Source organism: Ursus arctos, unplaced genomic scaffold, assembly GCF_023065955.2.
Source record: "Ursus arctos isolate Adak ecotype North America unplaced genomic scaffold, UrsArc2.0 scaffold_1, whole genome shotgun sequence".
NCBI classification, from domain to species: Eukaryota; Metazoa; Chordata; class Mammalia; order Carnivora; family Ursidae; genus Ursus; species Ursus arctos.
The window spans coordinates 100477504-100501750 of NW_026622763.1; the positions used below are offsets into that span (position 1 = coordinate 100477504).

At 46.0% G+C, this 24247-nt stretch overlaps 2 protein-coding genes across 22 annotated transcripts in view; both read left to right on the forward strand.

Annotated features, from left to right (window-relative positions):
• LOC113250367 (nuclear body protein SP140-like protein) overlaps positions 1-3515 on the forward strand; it is a 61970-nt gene extending 58455 nt beyond the window's left edge. For all 8 annotated transcript variants that reach the window (XM_044380895.3, XM_048214094.2, XM_026491741.4 and 5 more), the window contains 5 exons: positions 673-788; positions 1482-1590; positions 1894-1971; positions 2171-2314; positions 3064-3515. In XM_044380895.3, the coding sequence (XP_044236830.2) occupies positions 673-788; positions 1482-1590; positions 1894-1971; positions 2171-2314; positions 3064-3171 (555 nt within the window). In that variant the 3' untranslated portion in view covers positions 3172-3515. The remainder of the gene's footprint in view (positions 1-672; positions 789-1481; positions 1591-1893; positions 1972-2170; positions 2315-3063) is intronic.
• A 10594-nt stretch (positions 3516-14109) lies between these two features.
• SP100 (SP100 nuclear antigen) overlaps positions 14110-24247 on the forward strand; it is an 89134-nt gene continuing 78996 nt past the window's right edge. For 4 of the 14 annotated variants that reach the window (XM_044380886.3, XM_048214089.2, XM_048214090.2 and 1 more), the window contains exon 1: positions 14116-14677. In XM_044380886.3, coding sequence (XP_044236821.2) covers positions 14646-14677 — 32 coding nt within the window. In that variant the 5' untranslated portion in view covers positions 14116-14645. Of the gene's footprint in view, positions 14678-24247 lie in introns of all 14 variants that reach the window. The other 10 variants (XM_026491735.4, XM_044380883.3, XM_048214092.2 and 7 more) reach the window with 5 other exon arrangements.

Sequence of the window (24247 nt, forward strand, 5' to 3'; positions counted from 1 at the left end):
TGGCCCCATGGCTCCGTGCCAGAGCAGTCTCAGCCCCCGTTGGAGGTGTCCTTGAGGATCCCCTGCAACACCGAATGGGAGTATTTGGCTAGATGTTCACTGTGGCTAGCAGCTCTTCATGCATAGCCATTTTTAACAACAAAAGAAATAGCCAGAACCCAATTCACCCAACACAAGTATTTTCACCAAAAGCCCAAAACAAGACTCAAAATAATTGTTAATGAGTGTCTTTTCATTTTCTATCAACTTTCCACAGTAGGGAGTTTATCCCGTCTATTAAATTCTCAATATTTCGCCTGGGAGTCTGTCTGCTTGTGGTATAGGCAAATGCATTTAACGCTTTATTTCGGGGACTTGTCTTATCTGCAAGGTGATAATATTATTCAGGTTCCTATAACATCATCTTCTTGTTTTGCTGCTAGTCTTTCTGTGTTAGGATCTCTGGTTTTATAGGAAGAACTTTTCTGGTATGACACACAAGCCCCCCCCTCCTGGGCAGCATTGCAGATGGCGATTTCTTCTGAAGTCTCCACTCCATGCTGCTCCTTCATCCCTCGGGGAGAAGCATAAATGTGTCCAGGCAGGTTCACACAAAGGCAGCGAATTCTAGATTCTCATAGCGGTGGCCTGCTGGGGTCTCACCAGGGGTACGGACATTCTTTCGCCTTCTAGCTGGGAAACTCTGACGTGTGTGAGACGTGCCGGGATGGAGGACAGCTGTTCTGCTGTGATACTTGTTCAAGATCTTTTCATGAGGACTGTCACATCCCACCTGTGGAAGCTGAGAGGTTTGTGAGATGAAGTCCCCCCACCCCAGTTAGGAAGCCTTCCCCCTGCCATAGGAGGAACCTATGTGTCCAGGCAGAGAAAGAGCAGGGTTGGACGTACGGGGTCCAGCAGTATGATCCAGAGAGCTGTTTAAAGATGCTGGCAGCACGAGAGAATGCTGTTCTTTGCTTAGGCTGGGATGCTGAGGCTGGTGGCTGGATCCCTTGCTTTCATACTGCCACTGTCCCTTCAAGAAGTTTTCCAGCCTGGGCTCCTGTTCACAGAGGTGGGAACACAAGCTGTTTGTGTTCTGTGCTTTTTCAGAAAAGGAGGGAAGCGTGGCCTGGTTCATGCATTTAACCATGGGCTCAGCGGCTGATAGAGGCCTGGATCCCCAGGGGTGAAGGCCCAGTTTTGACACTTGGGTGTGACAGGCAGGGCGCCTTGTGCTCCCAGCAGCTCGGGTGGGGAAAGGAGAGCCCACCACTCATCCTGACACGGCCCTCCGCGCACTGAGCCCCCTGTTGCCAGCCTCGATGGGAGGAGGGTCGTGGGCTCAGGCCCCACGTGGGGTCTTGGAGACTCTGGGAGGAGTCCCCTTCGTCTCCCAGCTGTGTCCACCGGCCATGCCTGAAAGGAGGACGGTGGCAGCCGTGGGAACAGGGGCTGTTTCCAGGGGCCTGGCCCTTGCTCACTTACGCCCGACCTCTCAGGAGCCCGTGGAGTTGCACCTTCTGCCGGATAAAGGAGTCTTTCGAGAGGCAGCAGAGTCACAGGGAATCTGAGGTCCTGGAGAGGCAGATGCAGCCTGAGGAGCAGGTGGTGAGTTGGGTGCCCACCCCAAGCCTTCTTACCCTGGACACGTGAGAATTCCAACAGACAAGGGGTGAAGGGAAGGGCGCCCCAAGGGAGACTGTTCATCCAAGCCATGTGTCAATCATGCTGAAATCATACCAGAACTGGACTGTGGAAAAAATAACTCAATTATTACATGTCTGTTTCCAAGAGCCAAACCTGTTTGGGGAAACTTCCAGAACACTGGTGTGAGTCATGCCTCTGCCTGGGCATGTGTAAGGGCTTAATGTGTCCAAACTGCTTTTTATTCACAGCCTTCTTCTTTTGCAGAAATGTGAGTTCCTCCTCTTGAAGGTCTACTGCCATTCAGAGAGCTCCTTTTTTTCGAAGATTCCATATTATTATTATGTAAGTAATAACAACCAACCATGATTATAGGCCACAGTGACGTTCCCTGCCCTTCCTACAGGCACCGGAGGGATTTGTGATCTGAACCCATGAGAGGGAGAGCATGAGCCGCCATTATCTGTACCTTGTATCTCTGCTGGATTTGGGGACATTGAACTATGCCAGTAACTCTCCCATTGGTATTTTTTTTTCTCACCAGATTAGAGAGGTCTCTCAAAACCTAAAGGAACCCATGTGGTTGGACAAAATCAAGAAGAAGCTGAATAAACAGGGTTATCGCCAAGTGGAGGGGTTCGTGCGGGACGTGCGCCTCATCTTTCAGAACCACAGGATGTCTTACAAGGTGAGAGGCTCTCCCTGCTTTCGTTTCATTTTTTCCCTTTGAGTCGCTCTGCCCTCATATTCTGGTGCCGGGAAAATTTTACATTTCCCTCACCTTACGACAAGCCCGCACAAGGAAGGCTTCTGGAAGGCAGTGACTTTTCTAATTCAGGACATAAGCTCACCATGGCAGAGTAACAGTGAGTCAGAAGGTATTTCTGCAACCAGAACCCCAGGCTCCTGAGAGCTCATTCCCCCCCTTCAAGGAAACAAGTGCCCACAGAGAACAGAGGAGTCCCGCCTGCTCCAAACTCAAGGAGAGAATCACACCCTTCTTATCTCTCCCCAGATAACTCACTGGAAACTCTCAGAAGTCCCAATTTCAGATTCCTTTGCATGTGAATGGAGCATGTAGTTTACAGGGGTCACCAGAGAGGACAGAAGTGGTGGGGAAGGAGATGGCTGATTGTAGTTAGACTGGGCTCTTTGATGGTTGTTGCAAAGAACTTTTCTAAGTCTCACTAAAATAAACAACCCAAACCAAGTAAGTCGAAGTCCCAAGTAGGCAATGATTTCCCGTTTCTGTCTGCTTAATGAGGAGTAATCCTGCATTTAGGAAATAACAGTTCCTCTTAGCTGCATGAATTTTTAAGCATCACCTGGTTAATGTAACTTAGGTGTTTAAGACAAGGTCTTCAACCTTCTTGATTGCAAGGTGTCTAACACTGACAATGAGGATCGTTATATCTGTCTCTATGATTTATTTTTCAGTACAATGACTTTGGCCTAATGGGACTTAGACTGGAGGCAGAATTCGAGAGGAAATTCAGGGAAGTGTTCGCTATTGAAGAAACAAATGAGAGCAGTTCACTGGCATAGTGGAGGTGGTTGGTATCCTGGAAAATTCCCTTTTGGGGCAGAATCCTCATCTCCCAGCTGCTGTGAGGATTGGCCGCTGATGCCACCACTCCCCAAAGCATCACCTTCTTCCAGTGCCAGATTCACCTGGAGTTTACACCTCTTGAGCGTGGGGGCTGGCCCTCAGCCCCAAGGTGGGACCAATGTGTGGTGTGATTCATGCTCCTTCAGTCCCCACGAGACCAAGCTGGAGCTAGTCTCCAGCTGGGGCCACATCCATACTTGGTTTTTCCCACCACTCAATCCTGCTTCCCTCCCCCCTCTTCTCCTGAAAAAATTCCCATAATAAATCACTTACTTAGAAACTTTATCTCAGTCTCTGCTTCCAAGGAACCTAACTTCAGGTAACAATCCCAGCAAATGGGCTTTAAGGATGGGGTTCTGGTGTTGGATCACTGCCTGGCCAGATGGTGACAAGCGGAATGTTGATAGTCCCTGGGGTGTTATAACAGTGCCATTGCCAAAACTTTCACCTGTAGGAAACTGGGTGAGCTACAGCGGAAGAGGCATACCAGCTGATACGATTGCCTGACATTTACAAAAGGATTTCAAATAGTAACTCTAAGAACCGTGGATTTTGATGGCTATTGCTAAGTGCCACTAACATGTTGAAAAGAGTAAATGACAGGCTTAAATCTGTTAATCACCTCCTAAACCAAGAGATCCTCATACCTGCAGCTGGAAAGCAGACAGTAAGGAAGGCCCGGCCCTAATTTTAAGAATGGCAGAACTCCAGAGAAGACTGAATTCTAAGTTCTATATGGTCTCTTATGCCAAAGTTAGGGCACTAATGAAGAAGGAGTGAAGTCCTGAAACTCAGAAAGGAGCTCTCTAGGAAGATGTGCATGGGAACTCTGAACTCCAGATCCCCTGAACCCACTGGGCCTGCAGAAGAGAACTCCTGCCCCTGCTTTGGAGACAGACCTTCCCACCCCACTTCTTGCCTGAATGAGGACTATGCAGAGTAGCCGTGGCATGCCCTGACTGGGAATGTCCTGTGTGGGGCTGCTAGGTGAAGAGAGGGTTTCTAGGCCAATGGCACTGTAGGACCGGTGAACGCGTACCAGCAGGTGCCAAGGGATTGTGTCTGGGAGTGGATCCTAAATGAAGAAAGGGGAATAGGAAACTGGAAAGAGGAGAATTGTTGATATGGATGCACTCTTCTGTGCCACAGAACTTCACTAGCCTGGCAAGGGCCATGGGTGACGGTTCTAAGATGCTCCTGGGTAGCTCTTAGAGGCTTGCTGTAAGCCAAGGTACACACTAGACAAACAGAAGTAGAGATAGGGGAGCGGCAGGGACAGATTATGGAAAGGGGGAATCTAAAGCCTGGTGAAATTGGCACGACTATCCTCTCTACAGCTGGGAACCCCATCCCTCGACTGTTCCTCAGAGACACTAACTTAACAAGGTGGTCATGCACTGCTGAGAAGACACCAGTATCCTCGAGATGCTCAGTAGGGGCCATCCTCTGTTGGTTGGAACAATGTAGGCACGTTTACAGAACTGGGTTCCCTGGTAGCGATGAAAATGGTTGAATAACCAAAGCAGGGGGCAGCATTTAACTGTTGGAGCAAGATGATGTAACTTCTGGAATGGACATCAAGGTTAGAATGACAGCCAGGGGGCCTGGTCCACAGAAGTCTCTGGAGATAGCTAATAGGACATGGTGTTCTGACAGGCAAGACAGATGGGCAGCCAACAAGCATATTGCTTCATATATACCATCAAAAGCAATTAAAAATAGATGATCAGATAGCTGAGTTTGGCTGCCCCAATGAGAAATCAAGATCCCTTGCCCAGTTTCCAGACCTGAGTCAATTCTTGGACCTAAAACCTGCTGATGGAAATGGGAACTGCAAATGTACATGTGGTGATTTCCTCAGTTCTTCACCAAAAAGACCAATGATCTTTTATTCTAGAACCGTACGTCAGAGAAAGGAAAATACATAGATCTTTCAAAGACTGTTGGATACAGCATCTGATTTGATGCTGCTCTGGGATGAAAAGCACCAGCGTGGTCCTTGTTAGAGTGGAGTGTATGGGTGTCAGGGATTATCCACGTCCCAGTGGGTCCACTCAATCCTTGGAGCCACCCCAGTTCCTGAGTGTATAATTAGGACATACAGGACAGTTGGATGAACTGATTCTTTAACCTATAAAATACCCTGCAAAATAATAATGACTGTCTTAAGAAAATCCCAGTGGAAGGTCCTAGGATGAAATTTCCCATGGTAAAATAGTCAAAAGCAAAATCATATTCCTGGGCTGGGGAATTAGTGCCACCTGCAAAGATTTCAAGGCTATAGTGTTTATATCCTCATTACCTTTCCACGTGGTCTGGCCTCTGTAGAAGCTACTTGGTTCATGGCTACTAGACATGTAATCAAGGGGCACCTGGGTGACTCAGTCAGTTAAGCATCTGACTCTTGATTTTGGCTCGGGTTGTGATCTCAGGGTTGTGGGTTCAAGCCTGCATCGAGCTCTGTGCTCAGCATGGAGAATGCTTAAGATTCTCTCTCCCTCTCCCTCTGCCCCTCCCTGCCTGCTTGCATATGCTCTCTCTCTCTCTCTCTCTCTCTCTAAAAAAAAGAAAAGAAAAGAACTGTAAGTAGGTAGTAGCACCAATTCCAGCTGTTGTGCTAGATGTTGTATCGTCATTAGAGCAGAGTAGCACGGCCCGTGGTATACTAGCAGCTGTTACTATGGAAAATGTGCTTTTAAAATATCCAGTGGGAAATAGGATAAGAAGTAGTTCATTTCACATGGACGGGACAGCAATACACATTTACAGTCTTTCCCCAGGACCATATGAATTCTCCTGTTCTCCGCCACCAAACAGCCTGAAGGGACCTAGTCTGCCTGGTCTCTAAAATACAGTACATCAGTCTGCCATATCAATGACTATATTAATCAGGGCTCTCCAGAGAAACAGAACTTATCGTTTTGGAAACAGAATCATATATAGATATAGAGATAGAGATAGAGCTAGAGCTAGAGATAGAGATATGGATTTATTATGTGGAACTGGCTTATGTAATTATGCATGCAGAGAATCCCCGCGGTATGCCATCTGCAAGCCAGAGACCCAGTAAAGTTGAGGTGTAATTCCTGCCCAAGTCTGAAGGCCCAAGAACCAGAGGAACAGAGAGTGTAAATCCCCATTGAATCCCCACCGATTAAAATGCTGATCTCATCCAGAAACATCCTCAATGACATACTCAGAAATAATGTTTAAACAGGGAGTCCCATGGTCCAATCAAGTTGACACATAAAATTAACCATCACAATGACAGTACGTTAATTACAGCAGGGGAGCAGGAAGTGTTGAGTGTTCTGAAAGCCTTGTTGAGTCACACATACTCCAGATGGTGAGAGATAAGCCCTACTAGGAATTCAGATATATGCCATATAGGTAAGTTTTAGGGGTTCAATGGTGAGGCGCATATCAGGATATCCCCTCCAAAGCTCCAAGCTATCGTACTTTGCATCTTCCACCACTAAGAAGCACAATGTTTGATAGTCCTCTCCAGGTAAGGAGAATAACCATGCTTGCCAATTTGATGAAAATTATTCTAGGCTTTGTAATGGGGCGGGTTGGGGTGGGGGGGGGAGTACCAGCTGGGAGGGGACAATGGTTATACCATCTTAATAATAAAATATGTTCTAATCAGTACTTTTCATTAAATAGTATATAATGAGCACTGTTACATGTCAGTAAATATGATTCTATATCTACCCTATCATAACTTTTATTTTGCATTAAGCCTCAATTGCAGTTGGCTCTTCCCGATTATTCTTGGTGTTGTGAACGGGGCTAATTTGCAGTGAGAGACCACAGAGTCTAGCGTTTGAGAAAACAGAGTATGTTGCCAAATCCAGGGTAGGAGGTGGAATCCCAGCTCCTCATTCGTGGCTGAGCATCCCCGGGCACGTGACCTGCCCCCCGCCCCATCTGTAAAATGGAGAAGCTGGTATGTAGCTCATTGCATCACGAGGATTAATGAGTTAATATTTGCTGTGCTCCTCAGAAGTAACAGGAAGTAAATAACTCACAGACATCCTTCTATCAGTTAGGGCTCTTTGCCAGCCAGACTAGCTTTACGGAGGTTAAACAAAAGTACACACTTTGAACAGATGCCCAGTGGCTCATGAAAGGGCAGGAAGGCTGGACGCAGAGCCTGCACGTGGCCCCAGAACGAGGCCGGGCAGCACAGCAGCCCCAGGAACAGCTCCGCCATCTTGTCAAGAAGCCACCACAGAATGAATGTTTTCCATCTTTTTTTTTTTAACTCTGAAGCAAACTTCTCTCGAGAATCCAACTCCCTGAAGCATCTGGCTGGTCCGGCTTGCTCAGGGGGGCCCGGTATTGATAGCAGGTCCTCTGCTCCCGCACGTAAAGGGAAGAGGAAACCGGGTGCTGTTAGGAAAGTGGGGGAAGAGCCTGGATGGCCAAGGACATGAGGTCTGACTCACCAAATGGAGCAGGTTGATTGAGGTCCCACCGCCCTGTGCCGTGGGGATAAAGGCTAAGCTGGTCTTCATGCTTGAAGGGAGGGTGTCTACTCCCCTCCCTTCCAGGACAGCCAAGGGCAACGAAGGACACTAAGCCTGTCACCCCGTCAGTCCGGTTTACCTGGACTCGGTTGCGGGCTGTTGGCTGAGATGCTGGGGAGCTCAGCCGTGACCTTACAGGGGGCCGTGTGCCTGTGTCCCTGGGAGCTGCAGGAGGACCTGCTGCTCCTGAGGTCCTGAGGCTCTCGGCGAGGACACCTCAGCCTGGGCCTCCCAGGCATCTCCACTGGGCTCACGCCCTGCTCCACTGGGCTGAGAGGAGACAAGGGTTCTCCAGCTTTCTCTGTGTAAACTGTGTGGGGAGGCTTCACGAGGCCCGAGATCAGGGCCCAGGGACTGAACTGCCTGGCTGGGTTTCCTATCAAGCCAAACACTCACTTACACACACCCGGTGTATATAAGGGGGCCTCTTTCTTTCCTAGTTTGTGGATGGGGAGTTAGTGCAGGAGGCAAGCAGGGGAGGGCAGTGGCCCCCATTCCTTGGAAAGGCAACACTGCATAAGTAAGTCCTTTGAAACAAAAAAACAGATTACTCCTTTAACAAAGAAAAAATAGGCTTCTCGGCAACAACTTTTTTTCTTTTCCTTTTTCTTTTTTTAAGATTCTATTTATTTGACAGAGAGAGAGGCAGTGAGAGAGGGAACACAAGCAGGGGGGGTGGGAGAGGGAGAAGCAGGCTTCCCGCCAAGCAGGGAGCCCGATGCAGGGCTCGATCCCAGGACCCTGGGATCATGACCTGAGCCGAAGGCAGACGCCTAACGACTGAGCCACCCAGGTGCCCCTCTTGGCGACAACTTATCTGTCTTATCTGTATAGGTCTGTAAGTATTAACTCCAACTGGAATTCTAGAATAATCCATGTTTTCCCCCAGACATATCATTTGCTCTGTCATTTTGTTTCCTGAACAAGCCCATCCTAAGTAGGTGGGTATTGTGTTCCCGTGGGCGCAGAAGAACACAATGTGCATTGCTCTGGCTGCGTCTCAGCCGACAAAGGGGCGCTTCCTGTTTGACGTACCGCACGCTCACACCTCTCTCCCTTGGCTGGGTGGGGGTCAGGGGGCACTGGCAGAAGCAGGGCTGGGTCTGGGAGGGGGCAGGTCCAGCTTGCTGCTTCGGACTGAGGATAAGGAGGTCTGCTTTAGACCTGCAGGCATGAGCTCCTCACCAACGAGCCTCTTGTGGAAAACAGCTAGAAACTCTGGACAATAGTCAAAGAACAATCGCCTGAGGCCTCTGAAAAGTAAACCAAAGCAGGCCAACATTGGAGGGAAGTCAAAACTCAAGAGGAAACAGCCGATGCAAGGAGTTTACTGTTTATTATCACCTGGCCCCCAGAGTGGCCAGGCCAGTCTTGCTTTTGGTAGAAAGCCCACCTTCCCTCCGGTCAGCAAAGCCAGGGAAGAATCCCAGGGCCACTAAACGTTCTGGGTAGCGAGGGGGAAATGCTAGAAAGGAGAAAGTCACAGAGAGGAACCCCAAATTCTGTGTCTAAACCCTCCCCACATCGCTGGCTGATGCCCAGGTTGAACTACTCTGAGCCGCATCCGACGAGGAGGCAGGGGTGAAGTCTGAGCCCGGCCTTGTGAGTGATTCCAGCAAGAGGTGCCAATTAGCTGCCTGTTTAGTAAATCTAGACCTAGCCTGGACACAGGGGGTGTGCAGAACAATCATCAGATACTCATCATACCTTCAGTTCACACTGTCGCTCAGACCCACGGGTCTGAGATTTTTCATCTGACCTGAAACCACTTATTCCTACATTCCATCAGATCTAGGACTTTTCTCTCACCCAGTCTTCATTCAAGGTTTCCTCTGAGCCCCATGGTGTGTGGGACAGAAAGAGTCTACCCTGGTTCATACCGAACAATGTACTCTGGGTTCCTATAGTGGTAATGTCAACTGTGTCCCCACTGGAAGCAAGAGTGGGGAGTGTTCAGGAGATGGGTGGCCCTGAGCTGAGACACTTGTCTTACATCTTCTGCCAGAGCTGCTGGGGAGGCAGGGAGGACCACGCTCCATCCCACCACCTCCAAAGGCCCATCTGTGGTTGCCTGTGTTTGGTTGGGGAGGAAGAAGCAGAACCCCAGTCTCGAGGTCTCAGGACCACAAGCCTTAGATGTAAAATGACGCGGCCCCAGCTTCTGGCTTGTCTGGTATCTGTGACCACTCCCCAAGGTCTCTGAGAACAGTGACAGAGCCCATGGTAGATGCTCTCTGCTTGCCCTTGGACATGTCCACTCTTAGAAGTTTTTTGCAAATCTTGTCACACTGCCTGTGGCCTAAAGTGCCCTATAGGAACTGGCTGATGCCTTTACTTTGTGTCTATTCAGGGACTACAAGATAGCCCCTGGGTTCCTATACTGTACCTTTGTCTGAAGGCAAGTGGTAAATCCAGGCCCAACCTGCTCAAACCGAGGACACAATTTCCAATACTGGGTTCTTGCAGGCACAGCTCAAGTAAGCCATTATCGTCCTCGCATCTTGGCCTGGGATCCAGGCTCTTGGATATATGTGAGTCCCTCTCTCACCCCGACTCCACATTCAGGAGGCTGAAGTCCCCCCTCCAGCACCTTGAATTATTCATGGGAGGGAGTGCCACAGACTATAGATGGAATGCCCGGAAAAGGCAGGGGGGTCTCTTTTCTATGTGGAGGGGAGGGTGTCACCTACAAGACCAAGCCCACTGGCCATTCTCAAATGGTGCGAGAAGTTGCAGAAATGGCATCTGACCTCGAGGGAACTTTCCCTGTATTCCCTTTATGCCCCAGGGTAATGGGCCAGAGTCAAATGAGAGAGGTGAGTTTTCAATTTCAGTGTCATCATCTTGAGAAATCAGTACAACCATGCTGGTTGTGCTCTTGCCCATGAACCATTGTACCAGGAGACCCGGGAGGCCCCCTGCTGCTGACAAACCGCCTTCCAAGGTGAGACATGGCATGGCCAGCAGAGCCTGGAGGAGAGCTTCAGGGCCACACCACTGTGTTCCCAGGGCCAGACCCACGTGGTCCTCGTGTACCAGTGTGCTGGATCTTCCAGGATGCCAGTTCTGGCTCATGAGCACGGTGCTTGTACATGTGAGAAACACGGGCCCCAGGCAGGGAAAAAGCCCAGGACTTGGGCCTAGGGGAGAGCTCATTAGACGCTGGTTGGGTTTCGCCTGGGCCAAGACCATTAAGCTGATGGTTTGCGAAAGCCAACCTCATCCTCGGCGTGGGACTTTCTCAGCCCCGGGCACAGTTGCCCTGGGAATGCCCAAGGTCTCCCCGACCACACCCATTTCCAGCCAGAGCTCCTGTCCAGAAGACCTTTACCTCCAGATGACATGGGCAGGTGTGGATTTCTCTGTCCAGGCCAGAAGCATGTCTGTGTGTGCATCTCAAAATCATCTCAGAATCCAATCCTTAAATTGGTTAACCTTCATGTGGAAAGAAAGAATGGCTCTCCTAGTGCTAGTTTTCAGGGGTTAAATAGTTACAGAAGGAATTTCGGTTTCAGTTTCTCCGAACAGGCAACGGAAGCCAGGTCTAAGGAGCCTGCAATACCAAGCACGGTCACTAGAGGGGAGTGCAGGCCTTCGGAAAGTGGTCTGGACGGCTTTTTCGAGCTGCCCGGTTGTTCTCTGTCAGTCCCCACAACCCGTACCCCTTAACCACCTCCTCCTCTGCCCAGATGCCTCTTCCCAGCCCTCTTACCAAGGATTCACTCTCTTCCCTATAGAAATCCTCGCCCTTCCACCCCCAGCAATCCCTCTGGCTTTGTACAAACTAGGCAGTGACAGGGGTCCGCCGCTGGGCCACCACCCACGGAGTCTCTGAGATTCTGCTTCGTGGGCGAAGGCTCTGCCCCCACCTCAGCCCCTCAACGCTGAAATATTGCCACCAAATGCCCGCAGAATCTATACGGCATCACTGTATTATGACCATGCAATTGCAAGAGAGTAGGACTCCCAGCCCCGTTACCCATCTGGGGCACAGGTAAAGGAGAACTCGTGGGAAGAGATATGTACCCGTGTGCTGGACCCAGTTGGGGTGTTAGTGGGCCCCTTGCAAGTGCATCCCTTTCCCTCACCTGAATTCCAAACCAGCAGACAGATTGGTATAAAAGTGAAACAGACCGGGTTCAAAATACCAGCTTTCTTCCTGATAAAAGTTGCATTGGAAGTCATGGCTTTGGTGTGTGGCAAAAAAGGGATCCCTCAAACTGAACCCCCAAATTGAGCTTATCCACACAGCCTCAGGCTGCTCCAGTCAATCATACACACCCCCGACCTCCCACAGCCCCCCAGGCTCCTGTCCCTATACACTTGACCTTGGAAAAGCCAACAGAGCCCAGGCCTCTCCAGGTACAACGAGCCCAGGGAGACCCAGCAAGGAGCGGACTCACCCCTTCCACCAGAGAGTCTCCCCAGAAAGGAAGGAAGGGCAGGGGGTCTAGGTGAGTCCCACTGATGGATGCCCCTTCCAGGGACACTGGAGCAGGGCCTGAGTGGTCCCACTCATATCCCAGGGGCCAGCTCCCCCTCCATTTCACATCCACAGAGGTGCCAAGGCTGTTATCCCCTTGCCCCAGCAGCCACTGCTGCTGCCACCGCTTCTTCCCTCCCTTGAGTTCCCAGGGACAAACCTGTGGTCCCCACAGGGGTCTCTCAGATTGGAGACTTAGTCCTGCTATGAAAGTCTGAACAGAAGCTGCTCCTGGGGACACTCACAGAGGTGTCCCCTTGGTGGGTCCTTTGCCCCATGGTCCCTCCTCAGCATGGCCTCCCCTGCCTTCTAGGCCTCCACATCCAGCATTGGGCTACTTCGAGGACAGCGCCAGTGGGCCCTGGTGTCAGTGTTCCTCGCAGTAGCGGCCACCCACGGATGTCCCCACCCCGCTGGCTGCTCGGTGGCCTCTATTCCAATTGCCCGAAGCAGACCCACGGAAAAGCTGGCACGTGTAGGCCAACACCCAGCATGGTGGTGGCCTGGCTCAGCCCACTGCCCAGGGACAGAGAAGGAGAGACAGGGACACTAGAAAAGGCTGGTGTCATCTATGTCCCAGGGAGGCTACAAGCACAGGACAGCTGTGCCCAACAGTGGCTCAGCTTACTAGTCCTTCCCCCTTCTAGGGATAGAGGAAGGCAGAGGGGCAGAGAGACCCAGGCGTGTGCAGCACCTGGTATAGACACCTGGCCCATGGGTAAAGAAGTCCTTGTCAGCGGTATAGACACCTGGCCCATGGGTAAAGAAGTCCTTGTCAGCGGTGTAGACACCTGGCCCATGGGTAAAGAAGTCCTTGTCAGCGGTGTAGACACCTGGCCCATGGGTAAAGAAGTCCTTGTCAGCGGTATAGACACCTGGCCCATGGGTAAAGAAGTCCTTGTCAGCGGTGTAGACACCTGGCCCATGGGTAAAGAAGTCCTTGTCAGCCTCCTGGAATCACAGCCAGACTGCCGTTCGCTCCTTTGGGGGAAAGACAGAATATCCATGGAAACAGGGTAGAAACCTCCTTCCCCTGCAGTTTCAAATGCAATGAAGTCTTCTGGGTCACTTTTCCAGCTTTGGGGAATGATGACTCAGATCCGAAGGAGAAAACTGTGGACAGACAGGACTCCGAGGCGGGGGGTCACCCTCCCCCATCCAAGGCAAGTCTATGCTGCTCGGCATTCCAGTGACTGCTTTTCGGGTGTCTTAGGGCTGCAGTTGGGAAGTGCCCCCTTTTTTTTTTTTTTTAATGATTTTTTATTATATTATGTTAGTCACCATACAGTACATCCCCGGTTTCCGATGTAAGGCTCGATGATTCATTAGTTGTGTATAACACCCAGTGCACCATGCAATACGTGCCCTCCTTACTACCCATCACCGGTCTATCCCATTCCCCCACCCCCCTCCCCTCTGAAGTCCTCAGTTTGTTTCTCATAGTCCATAGTCTCTCATGTTTCATTCCCCCTTCTGATTACCCCCCCTTTCTTTATCCCTTTCTTCCCCTACCGATCATCCTAGTTCTTATGTTCCATAGATGAGAGAAATCATATGATAGTTGTCTTTCTCTGCTTGACTTATTTCACTTAGCATTATCTCCTCCAGTGCTGTCCATGTTGTAGCAAATGTTGAGAACTCGTTCTTTCTGATAGCTGAGTAATATTCCATTGTATATATGGACCACAACTTCTTAATCCAGTCATCTGTTGAAGTGCCCCTTAAACCCGCCCCAGATGTTAACCGACGTCACCGCCTTGGCTGTGGCCTTGCGGATTTCTCTCTCGCCTCTAGGGGATTTCCAGTAACAGGAGCACCTTTCCCTGGTTTATGACACTCAGCCCTTGGGCTCTCTCCAGCCCCGTGTTCCCAAGCGGGGACCTTGCTGGGTGCAGGCTCTCCCACAGGAAGGGAGAAGATGTGAAGTTTCTGTCTTTCTCTCTTTCTCCCCACAGCCATGTCGGCCAGGGGAAGGGGCAAACGCGGAGGTCCCCCCTGCCCACCCCATTACACTCGGAAACCCTCATAGACAGCAGGGCAGGAAGCACTTGAGGACCCATAGATGTTTCTGTGTCTATGCGCCCACAGGCGCACCCCGGGGCCTGGCCCTGGTCCTCTGGGGCCCTGATTGTCCCTCCTCGGCCTCCACTCCTGCTGGTAACACGTCTTGGGGCCTGAGAACCCTGGTGAGCTGCAGGAGGGAAACACTGCCCGGCAACTCAGAGATACTTTCACTTCTCTTTTCCCCGTCTGGGCGGAGCTGTCTGTGTGTGAGGCCTATCACAAACTTCCTGCTCTGGGCTCGGCAGCTGCCCTGAACCAGGCCACCCCAACAGAGGGTTCGGAGGCGACCCCGGAGGCCCAGGCGGGGCGCAGGAGGGCCCGGAGTGCGACGATGGACGACGGACGCAGAGACCTCAGCACCAGGTCAGTCCTGATCTCCTTCCCTCGCACCTCTCTCTCTGCCTTTCGAGCAACTGTGAAGTTGAGACACTAAATGAATCTCTACTTTCGACCCGGTTTGCAAGAGTGCCGGCTGGCCCGATACTAAAGGGCCGGGAGAGGTCATGAGCTTGCCTCCACGCACATGCCCTTCCTGTTTTGCAACCCCGCTCGGCTGGGGGCCTGTCTGAAGGCCGGGTCCTTCAGGAGGTTGGCATAGGGATTTGCTGTCTTCTCGTGACCTCTGAACCTTCTCTTCTCCCTCAGGCCTCCTCTCCCTTCGCGAATCATTGCAAAGAAGGTCATTGAGAAAATACACAATTCAGGGTCAACCCCTGACTTAGGCTCAAACACTGGGTGCTGCGGTCGCACACCTGTCCTGTGAACAGGCCTCCATCAGCTCGGGCCTTGCATCTTTGTGACTGGGGGTCCGGGTTCTTCCTCGTCATCTTGACCAAAGGAAGTGAAAGGAAGAGAAAGTCTCCAGACCACCAAAGAGAAGTGCAGGCTTCAGGCGTTTTATCTTTACTGTGATTTTCTGTTCTGGAATGGGTTATGTCTGCGACCAAAAAAAAGGGCGGGGGGCTGGGGAGGAGGAAGGGCAGAAATCCTATCTTTTTCTTTAGTAATGGGTCAGAAATAGTATTACTTAATATTTTAATCAGTTTGTTATGTCGTACAAAAGAAATACATGATAATTCTTGTTCATAAAATTTTAAACAAAATGGAAGTATGGCAAGGGAAAGAGCCCTGTTTACCGCCCACCGCACTGCAGCTTCCAGTGCGGTCCTACTAAGTGCTGTGGCACAGCCTTTCAGATCTTTTTCTATGCGTTTCTGTGTATGGCTTCTTTACCTAAATATGCACTTCGTGTCTTGTTTTTTTAGTAAATGGGATTATATTACATATGCTGTTTTGCACTTTTCCTTTTCTCTTCTTTTAATAGTGAAAAATCCTAGAGATCCCCTTCATAAAGAGCTACGCCATTCTTTTTAAGAGCTACATGCTATCCCATAGAATCAATATACCATAATTTTTAAATCACCCCGTCAGCCCCCATGGATGGACATTCAGGTCATATCCGGTTGTTCGATTTACAACAAGCTAGGATAAGAATCATCTATTTCCTTATATTTTTGCGCATTTACAAGTATTTGTCTTGTGTCAACAACCAAAAAAGTGGAATTGTGGAGGCAAGGGTTACTGATATCTTCCTGTGTATATATCCTGCCAGATTGTCCCTCTAAGTATGTTCTCTTAACAATATCAAACGAGATAAACCGTCTCCCCACACCCGAACTTTGCAAAGGTGACGGATAAAGAGTTGCATCTCGTTTTAATGTGCGTTTTCCCGATTCCATGGGAGGTTGGACAGTGTTTATTGGCCATTTGCCTCTTCCGTAAATTGCTGCTTTATCTATTGCCAGCGTTACTCAGTTGGTAAGATTGTCGTTCCTTTAATGAGAAAGGAAAATTTGCTAAAGGTTCTGAAAATTGTAAATATACTCTCCTTGTCTTTGAACTTTGTTTATGGTGACTTGAGCTTATTAAAGCTTAAAACTGACAGACTTATAGTATTGATTTTATAAGCTAGATGCACCATCTGTTGTTATTAATGATTAATGCTAGCAGAAGAGTCACTGATGAATTCCATGCGCGGTGTTCAGCCACAGCTCTTGAGCTCTTAAGATGGCAGATTCAGGTCTACCTTCGCGGAAGGCCAAGTTCCTTCTCTTACATCTCAAAAAATGTTTTCTTTTTCAATTGTGGGGCAACGTTATGCTTCCTTTGAAGCAATGTTAGCCTTCACAGCTTTTATCTGCCCCGTGAATATTCATCTCTTTTGCTTTTTAACTTTCTGCTCAGAATGGTTGTCTCAAACTTTTGTTCCATGACAATTATTTAATGTTTTGTAATTTTTGCATTTCTTGTTATTTCTGTGTGTGTGTGTGTGTGTGTGTGTGTGTGTGTGCTTAAAGTTGATTGTGTTTATTTTGGGGAGAATAAGGGATCTTAATTTGTTTCTACAACTCTGCAGGCTCTAATGTAAACCACTTTTTTCTTTTCTTTTTTTTTTTTTTTTAAAAAGAGTCTTCAGACTCTTGCCTGAATTTATTGCCTATATTTATTGAGGCTTTTGTGTGATTTTAAGTGCTTTGGGGATGTTTTCTGCGTCCTCTGGATTATTCTTCCAGGTTGATTCTGTCTGCAGTTTGGTTTCTGTGCCACGTTACTGGCTTTTTCATGTGCCCACGGTGGTTTTACATCCCCTTTCACTCGTGATTGACCCCCAAACTCCACTTTACACAGGCTTACTCTGGGTGGATATTTTCTTTCCCCCAAATGTCCAGTCTTATCGGAGACTGAATTGCTTCCCATCTGATCTACAGTTTGAGGGCTCTAGTTTTATTCTTATCCATTTTTCCTGAGAAAACTTTAATTAGTCAAACCATCCTTTCCCCCCTGACCTGCGCTAACCCAGTGGTCCTGTATGCAGGACCTGTTTCTTGCGCTCTCTCCTCCGCCATTGGTTGTGCGAGCCTCTCCTTGTGCCCCACGCACCACGCTGTCACAGTGACCTCGGCTTCAGATGAACTTCTCATATCTGTTGAAGAAATCTTTCCTCTCTCCTCCCAAAGTAGCTTGGCCCTTTGCATCTCCAGATTGGCTTGTCAACATCTTGCCGGGAATTTGTTTAGGATTGCATTGAATCTACAGATCAATTTGAAGAGAATTGATATCTTTATAACCTTATGTCTTCTGTCTCATTACTATGGTATATTATTAACTAAAAAATATTTTCTAGGGGCGCCTGGGTGGCACAGCGGTTAAGCGTCTGCCTTCGGCTCAGGGCGTGATCCCGGCGTTGTGGGATCGAGCCCCACGTCAGGCTCCTCTGCTATGAGCCTGCTTCTTCCTCTCCCACTCCCCCTGCTTGTGTTCCCTCTCTCGCTGGCTGTCTCTATCTCTGTCGAATAAATAAATAAAATCTTTAAAAAAAAATTTTTTTCTAATAAAATTTATATTTCTCTCCCTAGAGGTCTTACACTTCTGCTAGATTTATTCGTATATACTTGATATCTTTATGTTATCAAATCTACATAATTTAAAATCGATTTTCTAGCTGCTCGTTACTAAGATAAAAAATAAATGGAAATTTTGCCGAAACCTTGAATTCTACAGACTTCTATGAAGATATATATGTATATATGTGGATTTACATGGATACACAATGACAGTTTTGTTTCTTCTGATCTAATCCTTCTACTTATTATTCCTTTTTCTTGCCTTACTGCGTGGGCTAGGTACTTTGTATGTGGTGAACACAAGTACTGATAGTAATGATTCCGTCTTGATCCTGATCCCAAAGGGGAAGTTTTTATCACTGCACAATTATGGATGATGTTTGCTGTAGATTTCTTTTATAAAAAGACTTTATGAAAGACTTAACAGATTAAAGAAGTTCTATATTGGCATCTGATACTTTCAACATGGGAGGTGTCTGTGGCCCTATTTTCTTTTGTTTCCGCTGGTTCTCACTCACACATTTTTTAAACAAACTTTTAATTTTGGCATAATTTTATATTTACAGAGAAGTTGCAAAGACAATACAGAAGCTTCCATGGTCCGCACATCCAGATCCATTTCCTGTGACGTTATCCCTCTTACATGACTGTGGTTCATTTTTCAAGACTGAAAAATCAATATTGGTAACATCTGTGAATTAAACCGTGGACTTTTTTTCTGTTTCATCAGCTTTTCCATTAATACACATTTTCCATTAATACACATTAATACACTGTTCCACGATCCAGTCCAGGATTCCACATTGCATCTAGGCATCCTGTCACCTATTCACTTCTGGCATGTGACAGTTTCTCCATCTCTCCTTGTCTTTCATGACCTTGACAGTTTGAAGAGTATTGGTCAGGCACTTTGTAGACTGCTTTTTAATTTGAGTTCATCTGGATGGTATGGGCTTTCGGGTTTGTGAGAGCGTACCAGGGAGGTGAAGTGCCATCCTCATCACATCATATTGGGGGATAGCCCTTATCACCAGGGAAGTTGACCTTGATCATTTAATGCAGGTGGTGTTTGCCAGGCTCTTCCACTATAGAGTTACCCTTTTTCCCTTTCCACAAAGAAAAGGGAAACATTTTCTTCTGTTCACAAAGATTATTTTGCTTGGTATCTTTGTGTACTAACATTGTATTGGGGAAATTATTTTTAGGTAAAATTGAGGACTGCAATGAAGGTACAACTTTGGAAAAAGTTTCAGTTTGCCACATCCAGGTGCCTCCGGGAACTCTTTAACACAGGTCAGGGTCTGAAAGCACCTGGGGGAAGCCAGGTCATTCCAGGCCAGAGCTGCCCCCTCCACTCTATTCTCACTGGGAAGATGTGGTGGTGGTGGCTGGGACTCTCGCTGGACCCTCCCCCTCGTGTGGACTCCAGACTTCATTTCTGTCCCCCTCACCCCTTAAAGTTGTCCAACGCGAGGTTCTGATCCCCTAGGATCAGCAAATGCCTCAAGTTAAAGTGGCTCTGTGCTTGCTTGCCTCCCTGGTTTCTCCTTTCACTTTACTTTTGCCTGGTAATGCCTTATCATAGTTTCATCTCTTCAGTAACATCTTTAAATGCTTTTTTCAACTTTTACAGTTTTTCCAACAGAAAGCTGTATTGCTTGTGGGAGTTGGGGGAGAGTGACGTTTTTGAATCCTGCCCCACCACACCAAGAATTTACAGTCCTGGATTGACGAGTTGATCAAAGTTTATTGCTTGAGGTTTGGTTGTGGTTCATGAATTTTTTTCTCTGAATATTTTTTTTTAAGATTTTATTTATTTATTTATTTGAGAGAGATTGACAGCCAGCGAGAGAGGAAACACAAGCAGGGGGAGTGGGAGAGGAAGAAGCAGGCTCCCAACGGAACAGGAAGCCTGATGTGGGGCTCCATCCTGGGACCCTGGGATCAGGCCCTGGGCTGAAGGCAGACGCTTAACGACTGAGCCACCCAGGCGCCCCTTCTCTGAATGTTTTTAAGATTTTTCTCTTAGCTTTTGTATTGTAGTAAGTCTAGATTTATTTGTTTCTTAAAATTTTTGAATTTTTTTTTTTGTGTGTTTATCCTTTTGGGGTTTCCAGACTTTCTTGAATTTGCAAGTTGATGTTTTCTGTTTTGTTTTTTGTTTGTTTGTTTGTTTATTGGGTTTTGGTTTTTGGTTTTTGTTTTAATTGAAGTATAGTTGGCATATAATATTATATGAGTTTCAGGTGTGCAACATAGTGATTTCACATGTATATACATTATGAAGCAATCACCACAGCAAGTTTAGTTACCATCTGTCACCATGCAAAATTACTACAATATTATTGACTATATTCTCTGTGCTGTACTTTACAACCCCTTGACTTATTTGTTTTATAACTGTAATTTTGTACCTCTTAATCCCCTTCACCCTTTTACCCATCCCCCCACCTACCTCCTCTTGGGCAATCATCAGTTTGTTCCCTGTATTTATGAGTCTGTTTCTGTTGTGTTTTTGTTGTGTTTTATTCATTTGTTTATTTTTTAGATTCCACATGTAAGTGAAATCATATGGTATTTGTCTTTCTCTGACTTATTTTACTTAACATTAATACCCTCTAGGTCCATCCACGTCATTGAAAATGATAAGATTTCCTTCTTTTTATGGCTGAGTAATATTCCATTATATAATATATATACCAAATCTCCCCTATCCATTCCTCTGTTGATGGAAACTTACCTTGTTTTCATATGTTGGCTATTGCAAACAGTGCTGCAATGAACATAGGGGGCACATATCTTTTTGAATTAGTGTTTTCATTTTCTTCAAATAAATATCCAGAAGTAGAACTGCTGGATCGTATGATATCTCTATTTTTAATCTTTTGAGGAACCTCCATACTGTTTCTCATGGTGGCTGTACTAATTTATATTCCCACCAACAGTGCATAAGTGTTTTTTCTCCACATCCTCACCAACACCTGTTATTTCTTGTCTCTTTTATTCTAGCCATTCTGACGTGTGAGGTGACATTTCTTGGTTTGGATTTGCACTTACCTGGAGATTAGTGATGTTGAGCATCTTCTCTTATGTCTGTTGGCCATCTGTCTTCTTTGGGAAAATGTCTATTCAAGTCCTCTGTCCATTTTTTAATGTGATTGCTTGTTTTTTTGGTGTTGAGTTGTAGGCGTTCCTTCTGTTTTAGATACTAACCCCTTATGGAATATATCATTTGCAAATATCTTCTCCCCTTCACTAGGTTGCCTTTTGTAGATGGTTTCTTTCACTGTACAAAAGCTTTTTAGTTTGAGGTAGTTCCCAATTGTTTAGTTTTGCTTTTGCTGCCCTTGCCTAAAGAGACAAATCCAAAAAAATATCATGAAGACCATTTGGGGCACCTGGCTGGCTCAGTTGGTAGATTATGTGATTCTTGATCTCAGGGTCATGAGTTCAAGCCCCATGTTGGTCATGGAGCCTCCTTAAAAAAATATTGTTAAGACCAACGTCCCAGAGTTTACTAAGTACTTTTTTTTTTTAGGACTCATTTTTTAGGTCTTGCATTTAGGACTTTAATCCATTTTGAGTTTGTTTTTGTGTATTGTGTAAGATAGTGCCCGGTTTCATTCTTTTGCATGTAGCTGTCCAGTTTTCCGAGCACCATTTATTGAAGATACTGTCTTTTCCCCATTGTATATTCTTGCCTCCTTTGTCATAGATTACTTGCTGTATAAGTGTGGGGTTATTTTCGGGCTCTCTACTCTGTCCCATTGATCTTTCTATTTTTGTGCCAGTACCATACTGTATTGATTATCATAGCTTTGTAGTATATCATGAAATCTGGGATAGTGATACCTCTAGCTTTGTTATTCTTTCTCAAGATTGCTCTGGCTACTTGGGATCTTTTGTGGTTCCATATACATTTTCGGATTTTTTGTTCTAGTTCTGTGAAGAATATTGTTGGTATTTTGATAGGAATTATATTGAATCTGTATATTGCTTTGGGTAGTATGGAAATTTTAACATTAATTTTTTTGATCCATGACCATAGTATATCTGTCCACTTATTTGTGTCATCTTTAATTTCTTGCATCAGTGTCTTATAGTTTTCAGAGTACAAGTCTTTTACCTCCTTGGTTAAATGTATTCCTAGGTATTTCATTATTTTGGGTGCAATTGTAAATGGGATTGTTTACTTAATTTCTCTGTTAGTTTGTTGCCAGTGTAAGAAAATGCAACAGATTTCTGTATATAAACTTTGTATCCTGCTACTTTATCAAATTTGTTTATTAGATCTAATAGTTTTTTTTGTGGAGTCTTTAGGGTTTTCTATGTATAGAGTGATGTCATCTGCAAACAGTGACAGTTTTACTTCTTTACCAATTCAGATGCTATATCCTAACTGCTGTAGTTAGGATTTCTGTACTATGTTGAACATAAGTGGCAAGATAGGGGACATCCCTACCTTGTTCATGATCTTAGGGGAAAGCTTCTTTTCACTATTGAGCATGATGTTAGCTGGGGTATGTCATTTATACCCTTTATTATGTTCAGGTGTGCTCCCTCTAACCCCACTTTGTTGAGAGTTTTCGTCATGAATGATGTTGAGCTTTGTCTAATACTTTTTTTGCATCTGTTGAGATGATCATAAGACTTGTATCCTTCGGGGCGCCTGGGTGGCACAGCGGTTAAGCGTCTGCCTTCGGCTCAGGGCGTGATCCCCACATTCTGGGATCGAGCCCCACATCAGGCTCCTCTGCTATGAGCCTGCTTCTTCCTCTCCCACTCCCCCTGCTTGTGTTCCCTCTCTCGCTGGCTGTCTCTATCTCTGTCGAATAAATAAATAAAATCTTTAAAAAAAAAACAAAAACTTGTGTCCTTCATTTTATTAATGTGTGTTTCATGTTGATTGATTTGCTGATATTGAACCACCTTTGTATCCTTGTAATGAATCCCACTTGGTCATGGCGTATGATCCTCTTAATGTATGTTGAATTAGGTTTGCTAATTATTGAGGACTTTCATTCATCTGGTATTTATAGCAGAAATATAGTAGTCTTAAAATGATTTGGGGTGATGTGAAAATTTAACAGTTGTTTTGGAATGGTTTATTTAATATAGATATTTTTTGTTCTTTGAAGGATTTCGGAAAATTGTCTATAAAACTATTTGAAACTGATACTGGAGTGGGGGGAGAGGGCAGGGTTAGGGTGGTTCTCAAAGTGCCTTATACATTTCTGTTACTTCTAGTTCTATTTAGTCCTCATGTTGACTCTCAGTTTTGATGATTTATATTTTCCTGAAAAGTAACCATTTTTCCTAGATTGTCATATTTATCGGTAGAAAATTATACAAGGATTTCTTTTGTAGAGCTTAATCTGTTCTTAACTGCAGACATATCCTTTTCCTTATTCCCAGTATTGTTCATTTATTTCTTTTGTTCTCCTGGTCAAACTTTGCATTTTGTTGTTCTCGTCAAAGAATCACCTATTGATTTATCGATCCATTCTTTTTATTTTTTGTTTGAGTTTTAATTAATTCCTACTTTTCTTTATTATATTTTTGTATTTTTTTTTCTTTCCCCATTTTTGTCTTCAGTTTCCTTGGGGGTTACCTTGACATCTTTTCTTAATACTTAGATTTAAAAACTTAATTTCTTTTTCAATGTTTCTTGTTTTCTAATACATGCATTTTAAGCCATGAATGATTATCTCTGTGCCACTTGGGTATATCTGTGGTTTTTATATGTCTGTGGTTTTATATGTTTTCATTAGAGTTTGTTTCTTACTTATCTGTAATTTCTATTTTGATTTACTTTTTAAACTAAGCACTGTTTGGAAGGAGTTCTGAAAATTTCTCAGTGAATAAGATAGAAGGAGGTCGTTCTTTGTCCTGGTTGTTTGTTCTGGTCTTATCAAATGTGGTTAGAAAATGTATTCCTTAAGATTTTTTTTTTCATTTCATAGTCAATTGTTATTTTTCTTGTGGCCTAATGTATGTGATTTTGCAGCTTCTCCATGTTTAAAGAGTAATATAATGTAGTGATTAATAGTGTGCTATTTAGGGGCGCCTGGGTGGCTCAGTCAGTTAAGCGTCTGCTTTCAGCTCAGGTCATGATCCCAGGGTCCTGGGATCAAGCTCCACGTCGGGCTCTCTACTCAGTGGGGAGCCTGCTTCTCCCCCTCCCTCCGCCTGCCACTCCCTCTGCTTGCACGCTCTCTCTCTCTGTCAAATAAATAAATAAAATCTTTAAAAAAAGAGAGAGAAAAAAGAAAAGTGAATCTACAGAGACAGAAAGTAGATTAGTAGTGACCTGGGGCTGAGGGATAGGAATAGGGACTGACTACGAACCATCGTGAGTTAACTCTGTGAGGTAATGAAACGTTCTAAACTTGGACTGTAGTGATAATTGCAGAACTCTAGAACTTTGCTAAAAATCATTGAATTGTCCACGTAAAAGAGGTGAATTTTATAATATGTAAATTATACCTCATTAAAACTGTCTTTAAAAATAAAAGTAAGCATGTTAACC